Source organism: Zootoca vivipara, chromosome 2 (genome assembly GCF_965207765.1).
Source record: "Zootoca vivipara chromosome 2, rZooViv2.hap1.1, whole genome shotgun sequence".
Lineage (NCBI taxonomy): Eukaryota > Metazoa > Chordata > Lepidosauria > Squamata > Lacertidae > Zootoca > Zootoca vivipara.
The window spans coordinates 46989428-47001792 of record NC_142584.1 but is presented as its reverse complement, the minus strand read 5'-3'; the positions used below and the strand labels follow the sequence as shown (position 1 = coordinate 47001792).

The window sequence follows — 12365 nt, the reverse complement described above, 5'->3', positions numbered from 1 at the left end:
TATCAATGATTGTTTTCTTCCTTTTAGTTGTCTTTTCCTAAACTGAAAGTAACAACCTCTTCGGCTCTTCTTCATAAGGGTGGTGTCCTCACCGGTGGTAAGTCTAGTCATGGTTTTTTGCATTTCTCCAGTTGCCATTTGTATGCTAGAAGATCATACAAATACATGATCCAGCAAAGGAGAGAGAGATGCAGACACAAAACCAATATGTAAGTTTCTCTAGAGCTAGGACAAAATGTCACTTGGGTTTGGAATACTGTGGACCCTGAGAAACAGGATTGCCAGAGAGGTTCTTGTAGTTACCGTATTTTTCACTCCATAAGACACACTTTTTCCCTCCTAAAAAGGAAGGGAAAATGTGTGTGCATCTTATGGAGCGAAGCTCTCCCAACCGCGGCTACCAAGCCTGCCCCTGCGAGAGGCGGCGGCGGGATCAGTGCCCCGAAAGCCGCCGGCTCTCTCAAGAACGGGAGGCAGCCGCGTTTGCCCCTGCCAGAGCCAGCCAGCCAGCCAGCAGCAGCAGCAGCAGCAGCAACAAACATGGGGTTGCTTATTCCTTCCCTCTCTCTTCCCTCCCTCCCTCCTTCCTTCCCTCTCTCTTCTTCTCTCTCTCTTTCCCTCTCTCACCCCTTCCTTCCTTTCCTTCTTCTGAGCCGTTGAAGGCTCGCTAGAAAAGATCCCCCCCTTGTTTAAATACAGTAATGGAGCACGAAACATTATGTCTGGTGCTTATTATTATTTATTTATTTGAATTACCTATTGCTTTCTGCAGAGTAGACTCTAGTTATAATGCATGAATGAGCCCAAGGCTATTGATAAAAAGTCTGATCAGGCAAAAGCTTTTGATGTGTCCTCCCTCACCCCAAATGAAACTGCTTAACTGTAAGGGTGTTGGTTGAAGTGATCAAGGGATAGCACTTTTTTTTATGTACTAGACACAATACGCATATTTTTTAATGCTGCAAGCACAATCCATAAAACAGAAATGTGACAGCAGTCAGGCGTTGGAAAAATTTAGCAGATGCGTGGCATTTGTTGAACGTAATTACAATAGAGTTAGCAGAAAGCCAAAGATGGCTACAGAATCTTCTAGTGCTTGTAAAATAGTCATTCCGTAGGAATCTGTGAAAGTGTTTTGATCTGTCAACTTAGCTTAATAGTTAGATGAGGCTTTAGCTCATTGATTGTTCCCTTTCTCAACTGATAATTTCCAGGCAGAGTTTAGGAAGATCACACATTTGTCTTGTTATCCTGAAAAGAACTATTTTTAGTTTCTCTGCTGCAAGCCAGAAGAATTACAGGAAGACTAACCAGCCTGAAGGCGGAATACTGGTCATGTTAGCCCCATTAGGGGCATAGATCTGAGTCTCGCACACTTAGCTCAGGGCTCAGACAACTGGCAGACAGGTGGCAGCTGTGAAGGACACACAGCCGCAAGCTGTGGCATGCTAGGAAGTGCCAAATATGCACCCAGCCACACTTTTTATTTAATGGTAAAAACTTACTGTATGATGAGACTGGCAGTACCGGTAAGTACATCCACTTTGGCTCCACAGTCCCAAAGGTTGTACCTAGGAGTACTGTGGAGCACATAGCAGGTAGACCTCTTGCTATTTGAGTGTCTTCATTCGTCCCACATCCCTTTTAGTAGCTGAGCTCACTTCCACTCTCATTTTCAGAAAATATTTAAAATGGTGATGGGCTTCTGCATACTTGCTGCTGCTGGCAGGCACCTTCCCTTGCTGCTCACCTGCTCCAGCTAGCAGACCAGCCACCCACTACCCACAGTAGTGATGGGAGTGGTGAGGTGGCAGGTGGTGGCAGTGGCATTGGGGTGAGATCAACCCCACAACCCTCCTCAAAAAGTAAGAAAGGAAAGAGAAGTGGGATGATGATGGCAATCGGAAGATGGGCAGTAACAACCAGGAAAAGAACAGCTGCAGCAGCATTCACTAAAAGGAAAAGTTATTTGGGGGGAGGGTCTACCAGAAGTGCCAAGGTGGTCCCCCCCCCGGTATTTAATCAGGGCCCTCCTAAAATCTGGCACTGCCTCTGAAACCAAATAATGCAACTTTCATTTTTGTTCAGTTTGCTTTCCAGGCACATAGTAAGCAAGTTTCATGTCTGGCCTCTGTGACCCAGGAAGTTGTGGCTCAAATCTAGCTACAGAATGAAAGAAGAGAAGACACCAGCACAGAACGAAAACCTCAAAAGGTACAGTGCAAACAATGGAAAGGCCCAACATGTCCACAGGGCAACTGAGCATGTTAGAACAATTCTGTGGACACTGGGTTAAGCATCTTGTGACTTGAAAAAACGGTGGGTCTTAATACAGTCTATTTCAGATCTTCATGTTCTTAGTTTGTTATCCCTCACTTCCAGCAGCATGAGCCTAACAATATTATGCATACAGAGTCAGGAACCTAGGAAGCTGCATTACACCAGGTATTTGTTTTTCTAGCCCACTACTGTCTGCTCTTAACTGGTAGCAGTTTTCTGGGGTCTTAGACAGGGGTCATTCCCATCACTTGCTATCTGATTTTTAAATTTGTATTGTGAAGGCCTGTCTAAATAAGGCAGTTTTCAGAAGATGTCTAAAGGAAGTCAGGGAGTGTTCCTGCTGAACCTCTACGGGTAGCTTTTTCCATAGAACAGGGCTTGCCATACCAAAGGCTCAGCCTCCAATGAAGGCCAGCCATATGACAGGTGACCACCAAAAGTGTCCCATCAGCAGATATCAGGCTTGTTCACACTTCTGCTCATCCCATGCATAGAAAGCGTTGGTCTGAGAGGTTTTTCATTTGCCCCGTGCTTTCTAGGAATGGTTGAGGTCTAAGTGATAAAAGTGAAGCATAAGGAGTCAGGTGGAACTTTAAGGAACTTTGGCCCCGAGACTCTTAATACTGGTCATCTGCCCTGCAACATCAAATAGCCCCATGCTTCTCTTTGAACTACAAGAACCAGCTTGGGGACAGTTCAAAGAGCAGTATAGGGCTGTTTGCAAAAGGGCTTTCAAACAACCCGGTGCTTTGAAGTCCCAGGGGTTTCAAAGCACAGCAGATCTGTCAGATTTGGTCTTCCAGGACTGGGGTGATAAGGATCCAGAAAAAGCTTCCCCTCCCCTGAGAAAGTCCATTTATATAACACAGCCAACACTACCATTAGATGTACTATGATGGGTAGTAGATTTTGGGTGGCATTGAATGGAGACAAGATGCCAATTACTGAATGTACTGAAAATCTTTTGCAGTGTGGGAGGACGTTGCAAAGGAAAAGGTTCGTTTGCTCCTTCTACCCACCCTCCTTGGCTCCATGGAGCTGGGGCCACTCCTTTGAACACTGGGCCTGCCATGTGAAAAACAATTGGAGGAATGTACTCTTATTGCCTTCTAAGTTGGAAGGAAACTGAGCTGGGAGCACATGCATGGGAGGGATGCCTAATGGCACACAACCTCCTCCCAGGCCAATTCCCTCTCCCTCTATAATGCCATAATCTGCTGTGGGTGTTCCTGCTACAGCTAAATGGGACCATTGGAAGGCAAACAGGCTGGAAAGAGGCACCCCTGAGGCCAGTTCTTACATCCTTGCTGTCTGCCTTTCAGTCATTCCGCATTTGAGTTAGAGGTTTCACAATCAATCAGTGGTGGAAAAGACTGGTTGATAACACCACAACTCTGCCAGCCTTGCTGTGATTTTCCTAATAACAGTTTCTGGAGAGATGGGGAATTTTAGGTTGTACTTTTCCCCAAATGCAGGATTTATCTTACCTGCCCACTCAGCTCTCTGATGATACATCTCCTGCCAGTGACGTGGTTCTGGGGAGCTTACCCATGAACATTATTTAGTAGATAACAGATTTGATGCAATAGTTACAGGAAGTATAATAGTTCAGGAAGTATAATACAAGACACCAAAGTATGTTTACTAACCAAGCTTTCAGCTGCAAAGCAGGAAAATGAAAATATAATCTCTCTCCACCTAAGCTCAGAGAGCCATGAGTGTGGCAGAGAACCAAAGCAAAATCAAATTTAATACTGGTACTTCAGCACAGGCTTCCTTGCCTGCTTATTTTCACTCCATGAATGCTTGGCAGTTAGGGTTTTTACATGAATTCACAGGAGTTAATCCCATTAATGGACCCAGCAAATAAATACAGTGTCTAGGTTCCAACAATCATCTTTCAGGCACACACCCACACCCACACACACACACACACACAACGCCCACAAACCTACCAGTAAGCATCTGAAAGATCCTAGACATATATGCATGTACACACTACATTCTTACTACAGGTATTAGTCCTAACCCTATTTACCTAGCAATAAGGTCCACTGAATTCAATAGGACGTACGGTACTTCTGAGCAAACTGGTAAAGATTACAGCATTACAGGCAAGCATCTTTGACAAAATAAAAATAAAGTGTTTTTCTAGTACAGCTCCAAGACAAAAATGTGATCCTGTAGCTAACTTTAGTATTCTGTTATTTTTGTTCAGTTTTATATATTTTAAAACCCCAAAGCCAATACAGGTAAGTGATTTAAAGTTTTGTAATGCAGCTACATCTAGGGGTGGAACGGGGCAGTGCACTGACAGCTGGTTTTTTTTATAATTTATTTTGTCTGGATAAAAGATGAGTTTCTGGCTACTGTTGAGACTTCTTATGCAATTGGACAAAAACATGAAACCCTTTATGTTTATTCTTGGAGATCCATTAGTTTTAATAAAGTTATGTACCAGGGAGAGATCTGCAATGATAAAACTTTCAATCACGTCAGGAATGTTTTGCAGATATCCCTGTTGTAGCTGGAATGCAGGATTCCGCTCTCGCAACATATTTATGAAGAGTTTTAAACAAACAGAAGATTAAAGGGTAAATCAAGCAGACTGCATTCTTCGTTTACTGAGGCTTGAATTCCATTCACAATTTGAAAGGGAATAGATTATGCAGACAGATAATCCTCAGATCTATTCAAGTTAGTTACCACTAATGCTTATATATGATCTTCTGCAGCTATTGGGGGTTATATTTAGAAGCTAGACTCCCAAAATAGGGATGGACATCATCTAAGCTTGATATCAAACTTATTTGCAGATGTTTTCTAATTTATATCTCACTCCTTGATCTCAAAAAGAAATGCAGTTTTTTCTGTGTTTTTTGCCAGTTCCACTAAAAATACAATCTTCACATATTGTATGTATTATTATAGGTATACTATTATAAACATATCATACAAGTATGCAGTCCAGGTTTCCGAAAGTAACCAGCACATAAAAAGATAGTGTTATAAGCATTGTGTTATACATAAAAATACTTGCACATTAATACTGTTGCATGCCATCCCCGCTTTCCCAAGTGGTGCAAAATTGCTGGGGTCCCAGGCACTTTTCCAGGGTTTGCGTTTCCTTTGGAATGAAGTACAGCAGAGAATGCGGTGTCTTCGTAGACAGCTCAGTTGGTAAAGCACACAACTCTTAATGTCAGGGTCGTGATTCCTGCATTGCAGGAGGTTGGACTAGAACTAGGTGACCCTGAAAGTCCCTTCCAACTAAGCAATTCTATTATTCTATTTAAACATATATACCATCTGAGCCTACAACTGAGGGGATCACAGCAACAACACCCCAATAGCTGCAGCCTTGAATTCAAACAGAAATCAAGCATCACTTTGTCTCTCTGCCTTCCCAGCCAGCTGCTTCCAGCTTCTAGCTCACATCACTCAACTCTCAACTCTGGCCTTTGTCTTTCTAACTACCAGTGAGCTGAGAAACCTGAGAATCGACATGGCTTCTTAAAATGTAAGTTTTATCTCACTATAACCTTTTTGAGTTCTAAAGTGTGTCAATAGGTATGTCAATAGGCACAATCTGGTAGATCAGGGAAGCATTGCATTTGAAGAGATAAAAAGGCTCTTTCCAGCTAAGACAGCACCTAATAAATCTGAATCTATTTATTGCTGTGCAGATAAACATGAAATTGCTGTGAAGATTGGAGAGACATCAGTCGAAATATAACTGTAAATGTGTACCAAGTGTTCAGGTAAGCATCTTTTTAGTCTCTCAGTATGGTCAGACAGTGTGTCCAACCACTGCCATCAGTGGTTAAGAGTGTAGATTTCTAGCCCTTAATTTTTGTCACCTTGCAGTCAGTTCAGCCTATCAAAGCCAGACATGAGAACTGCCACATCCCTAGAATCTACCCTCTTTGGCAGAAATATTAAGACTCTGAATTCTAAGTTAATTTTCGCAACTGCTAAACCTCAACCCAGAATTGAGAGACCATCAAGCAGTTGCACAACATATGTACCAATTGATTATATGAATAGACACATCCTCACCATGTCCTTTGGATGTTGTCTCATCTACACCCAGTGGGTCTGGAAAACTAATTGCTGTTGTATAGCCTCACAGTGTCTGAAACATATGTTGGCTTTAAGAGTTAATTTCCACTGAACTTGTAAATATAGGTTGATCTAGTTCTTTAATCCTCAACACAATGCCAGCCCATCCAATTAGAAACTATTTGTAACAGGACTGTACAGTACAGGAAATCTGCGGGCTTTAGGAGTGAACTCAACAAATTCCATCAGAAATGTGCAAAGCTGTTTCATGTGTGCTGAGGGATGCAGGCCCACAAATCTTGCAAACTGGGTGATTCAATCTGCCAGTAGATGTGTAGCAGAATATATGCAGCTTAAAGATCCTCAACAGTTAGGAACTAATAGAATTGATTCACTCTAATGACCTACCCTCTCTCAGCTCATTCGAATTGATGGAACTCTTTTTTATTCAAAGCTCCAGCACTAGTTGCGTGGGGGGGGGGGAAGTCCTCAGGTGAGTAGAGACGAAAAGTCAGTAGCTATTCATCTTTAGAACTTGATGGTTACTTTCAAAGCCTTAAACAGAACTTTCTTCACCTATATGTTCAGCTCTACACTGGAGGACCCAATGAGATGCCCAGCAGGAAAATCTATTTGGGTGCTTGGTCCAAGAAACGGGGTCATCTTTGTGATGGCTCCTTCCTGGTGGAATTCTATCCTGGGGAAAAGTTAGGCAGACACTCTCTATTCTTCTTTAAATAAGCTTTGAAAATATCCTTTCATCATGGTTCCTGGAGTTCAAATTGGTATTGCAGGCAATGGGAGCTATTCACCAAGGCCAATTTTATTGTTTAAATGTAATGAGGTTAATATTGTTGCATTAACTCTTTTAATTTTATGGACTGCATCCCACTTTGTCCCTCCATCCAGCTCTACTATTTCCCATTGGATGCAACCCCTCTTTCTATCTGCTGGTGGGATATCAGCTGCTAGAAGCCAGTGCAAAACCTTAAACTGGGTGTCCTGAGGAAGGGGGTTGGGGCAATATGACTACTGCTGCCTAATTGTCCTGCCCCACACCACCACCTGTGGCTGCCACATGCAGCAGGGCTGAAGGTGTGGCTCTGCAAAGCCCTGTTAGGAAGTTGTAAATTGAGAATGGGTGCTTTTCATTCTCAAAATTGCAGTGGGGTGAAGGTTTTCTAAATATGAATGCATGCACCAAAAATATAAAATCCATGGAAGTGGGAGATTTTCAGGGTGCTGAATTCTGTGCTTCCAAAGAACACACGACCTTGATTGTATGGCCTTTCCTCTTGCATTTCATATCCATTCACTCAGACACATTAATTTATGCACAAAACACAGCTTTCAGCAAAATGCAGGGAGATAAGCTCTCTAGAGATGCACGAAACAGAAGAAATAAGATTAGATTCCAGCCATTTGCTGAACAGGAAATGTGTTCATATCCAATTACTACTAAACGGCTGGATCTTTTACTTCAACCTTGATTAAATAACCTTCCTGTGTCAATAAATAACTCCACATAACTGCCAATCTTATTTATGCAAATACCCAGAATGCTTGCATAATCTGGTATCTCAAGGGTACTGAGACAAAAGATGATGCACTGCTCTATAATTTCCATCTTTGGGGTTTATGACATTCTGAGTTTTTTATTCACAGAATAGCATATCAGCAATGGGATTGGAAGGTGAGTCCCATCTCTTTTCTTGCCATTGTATACTATAAAAAAACCTAGCCAATATTTTTTATCAAGTGTATTTGCATCTTTTTAGAAAGGCAGTGTATCTTGGAGGAAACTGCAACAGAAACCATTTTTGAATGCATTGCTTTATCTTGCACTCTGGCCCACAAACTTTCTGAAATTCGATAAAGTTCTCAGTTTGTGTGTCTGCATTTAATCTGACTGTTTTCTATAGATCACGCCCAGCCCACTTCTGTCACTCTTTAATTGGCTTAGCGCCTCTGATTTAGTTCCCAGTGAAAAATGCATGAGACTCAAAGACTGTTCAACAGATTTACTCAGAATGGATTCTTAAGGATACTCAAGAGGAAAAAAAGGCACAGATTAAAAGAATCCTGTGACTCCCAAACGTAGCATATGGAAAGTTGCCCATGGCAAACAAAAAATACTGCTATGAATAAATTGAGCTAAAAAAAAATCAAACTTTTCTCCCTTGCCATAATTAGTTGCCTTCATTAAAATGGAACTTTAAATTACATTTCTTAATATAAACATATGAAATAAAGTCAACTTCAGGAAGAATAATTTTTCTACGTATAGTCCTCAGTGTACAATGCAACTTCTCATTATACATTTGCTACAAACTCTGTCCCAGTAGGCATTGGGGCAATTGTGAAGCACACAAGTTCCAAGACTCCTCAGTGCACTAAGGTAAGTGGAAGGAATCCACTTGCTTTCTTTGCTGGCGACGCCAGTCAAAAGGAAGGGCGGGCTAGAAGGCTGAAGCCTGATCCAGTCAGATGTAATCATCCTCTACAGGCTCCCCATTGACATCACAGTAATGGATGAAAATGGCTACCACCCTCTGGAAGACACCTTTCTTCATTTGACGGTGCTCAGAGATCTCTTCGCCTATGGTTTCCATGCAGATGTCAGCTGATAGCTGTCCTTTCCTTCGGGGAGCATAAATAGTAGCTAAAAATATAAAGAGAGAAAAAGAAAATAGAAGCAAAAGGAATTATCCATGGAATTTATACTCGCTTTTAAAAAGCAAGGGGTATTTTCTCAGGCATAAGCATCAAACATAAGCATCAAACTGAAGTGTAAGCAATACAAAGAAATGGGCGGGGGGATGGCTATTCCATTCAGCCTAATCGTGCACAAGGGTCACCATCTTTTTGGAGAAAACTGGAAAAAGCATTGTGGACACCAAAGCATATTCTACTGGGTACAACAGAGTGCTTCTTTCAAGCCAGGTTTCGGTGGGAAGCTTGCTGCCATGAACATGACCATGCTGGTGACCCTGGCCCACAACATCGACTTTTAACATAAACTTTCCCTTCATTTGAAGCAACTGCTGTCAGCAGGGCATGTGTGACTGTCCTCTCTTTTCACCCAAGCACATACTGTGACACTTTTTAACCACCTTTCTCTCAGGGCTGGCTCTCAGGTAGACCCCTGGTGGCGCGGTGCGCCAGGGCGCCGGGCTGGTAGGCAGGGCGCCGCGTGGCAAAGCCACGTGGAAACCATGCTGTGCCCTGCGAGGGCGCCGGAGCGATCTCCGCCCCTCAGCACCAGGGCGCGCGACCTGCTCGAGACTGCCCTGACTGAGCTTCATTGCTTTAGTGTTGTTTTCCACAGAATTGGAGAACAATAGAACTAGAAAGGATCTCGAGGTCCTCCTTGCACGTTTTCTGCCCAGCTGAAATGTGTCCTTGAGCTCTAATGGACTCTTCCTTGCATTGATGGAGGACAGGGAGGTATGTATAAAACGAGTCGACTGTACAATGATAAGATTTACATTAACTATTCCGTCCACTTTGGCCCCACCCACCACTGGTATGTGGCCCATGGAAGGTTGCCTAGAAATATGGCCCTCCATATGAAAAAGGTTCCCCACCTTATCTTACTCAGCAACTAGGAAATATCCTTCTAAAAAAATTGTCTTCACCTGATGCTGACACCTTGCCTTCCATACCTAGCTTAGTGCATTCCAGAGCCTGCCCTGAGCCCTAGCAGAATGTAACTGCTGACTTGCTGGAATACAGAGCAAAGCTTCACTCCCAGATCTGAATGAACAAGGAGGAACACAAGGCCTTCTCTCAGATAGCCACTGATTTCAATGAAGCTTTACTGCATGTCAAAGGTGGGCACTGCTTTGGGTATGTTTTGAGCAGATGGGCAGCACAAATGTTCTACATCAGTAAAGATATTTGCATTCACTTACTTTTTTCATCATCCTCAAAGTCATATCTGGCATAGCCATTAGGCTCAGCAGTTCTGAGAGACCTCAACCAGGGGAAATCTGTTATCATAGAGTACGGGGCGCCATCCACAACACCTATGGCAAAGGTAATTGGAAAGAAAGTAAGGACATTTTCATGCTGCTTCATCAGCTGTAATCCCTTCTGTTCAACCTACAACCGCCTTTAAAGCCCAGTCTAGGGAACAAGCTGTGTGCATGTACTTGATCAGTGGTAAAATGTGTGCATTGAGGTGGATAGATTGAGTGCACCCACTGGGCCTGCCATCTCTGTACACACCTGACCATCACACATGAGATGATGCAGAAATTGAGGGGTATAACCTGCTCAAAAGGAATAGATTAAACAGGAAGGGAAGAGGAGGAGCATTATATGTAAAGGATGTGTCCACTTGTGAAGAAATCCATGACTTGCAGCATGGAAAGTAGATTGAGAGTATCTGGGGTAAAAATGGTAGGAGAACAGTGACCTTACTGCTACAGACACCCAAGGACTTGGATGGTGCCTTCCAAGAGAAGATTACCAAACATTCAAAAAGGAGAGATACAATAGCCAATATGAAAAATAAGCAATTGTTTTAAAGTTCTGCTTATCTGGTGTATTTTTTACTTGTTCATGCAACAAATACAATGCTATCCTACTTTATGGGGTTTTCATGTTAAAGAGTGGACAGAATTTTTGCTCTTTTGCCAATTTAGGTACTGACTGAGCTGATTTTGCATCCTACTTATCCGAGTTCTAGAGTGTAATGCAGTTTTGGATAAAGTTACTCAATCCAAGTTATGTATGAGTCTGAGTGACAGGTGCATTGTTACAGATCTTTAGGTGCCAGGCAAAAACATTCCTCTTCTTCAAGGCCTTTGGCTAATTTAACAATCTATGGCCTTTTAAGCTGCATCTGGGGGTGTCAGTTTTTGTTCGTTATGATGTAATGTATTTTGTGTTTTTATATTGTAAACTGCCGTGTGATCCTTGCATGAAGGGTGGAATAGAAATTTAAAAATAATAAATATAGTCATGGCATGGGAGACTTCAACTACCCCGATATCTGTTGGAATTCAAACAAGTATTTTCTGGAGAAACAGAATATAAACGTCTCCATACTGCTCACCTTCTAATGTGTACATGTCTCTCCCCCAGGGGTACTTTGTATATTTTTTCAGGTCATCTTCTGTTCGCGTGGCTTCAGGGAAGAACTCGTATTTAATAAGCTCTCTGGAGGAGGGGAAAACAAGAACAACAAATATGAGTAAGCATGGAATTCTATCTGAGAAATATGGAATATCTGAAATATGGAATTCTGTCTGAGAAAGAGACGTTATAATGCAGTTTTGTTTTTAACCACTTGGCTGGTCAACATAGGTGACCAGGAATTTCACAGTCGGGGGGGGGGTTACCAAAAAAGAGATTAACTCCACCTCTGGCAGCCCACTGCATTTCTATGCTTTGTGTGGAGGAGGGTACTTTGCATCCTCCCCACCTGTAAATCTGGGATCTGTTAGGCCCAAGGAACCACTGGATTCTGAGAGCCCTACAGCAGTAATAATCAACCAAGAGATGACAACAGTGGAAAAGTCTAGGCTCAATGTAACTTCTTTGGAAGTCTAATTTGCTGTTGATATCAAAGAGACTTTTTTTGTTGATGCAGAGAGTGACTACCCAAATGTTATTTGTTGGCAACAGAAACACTTTGGTAAGAGGCGGAGAAATGTCTGGGACACGGCGAATAACAGATTCTTTACAACTATGGAGATGGTGGAATGTGCTTACAAAGGCATAAAAAGATGAAGAGACATTGGCGGTTACAGCAGAAGAACTGTGGGGCACCCATGAAAGACTAAATAATCTACAAATCCACTTGCTGACTCAGGACCCAAAATGACAAATGGTGAAAAAATTGACCCCCATCTCTATTCAGACTCACTTCCAGAATGCCTTACATTTCACCCCATTTCATTTGTTTTTATTTCCTAGGTTTATTCCCTGCTTCCTGTCTTGCCTCCTTTTTGCTGTTCCAGTTCACAAAAAGGATCTTTTATTCACCCTCTCCTCCCCTGCACCCTCAGCACTGC

The 12365-nt window shown here is 42.5% G+C and overlaps 1 protein-coding gene and 1 long non-coding RNA gene across 9 annotated transcripts in view; one reads left to right on the top strand and one right to left on the bottom strand.

The window, feature by feature from the left end:
* Positions 1-10141, top strand: LOC148686836 (uncharacterized). Its single transcript, XR_015948090.1, has 6 exons — positions 1-97; positions 2089-2214; positions 5691-5800; positions 5967-6041; positions 8008-8035; positions 10012-10141. It is a non-coding gene; the product is annotated as an uncharacterized LOC148686836 (long non-coding RNA).
* The window catches only part of FBXO38 (F-box protein 38), a 39070-nt gene continuing 35053 nt past the window's right edge, over positions 8349-12365 (bottom strand). For all 8 annotated transcript variants that reach the window (XM_088661803.1, XM_060271713.2, XM_088661806.1 and 5 more), the window contains 3 exons: positions 11405-11508; positions 10257-10370; positions 8349-9004 (listed from right to left, as the gene is read on the bottom strand). In XM_088661803.1, the coding sequence (XP_088517929.1) occupies positions 8826-9004; positions 10257-10370; positions 11405-11508 (397 nt within the window). In that variant the 3' untranslated portion in view covers positions 8349-8825. The remainder of the gene's footprint in view (positions 9005-10256; positions 10371-11404; positions 11509-12365) is intronic.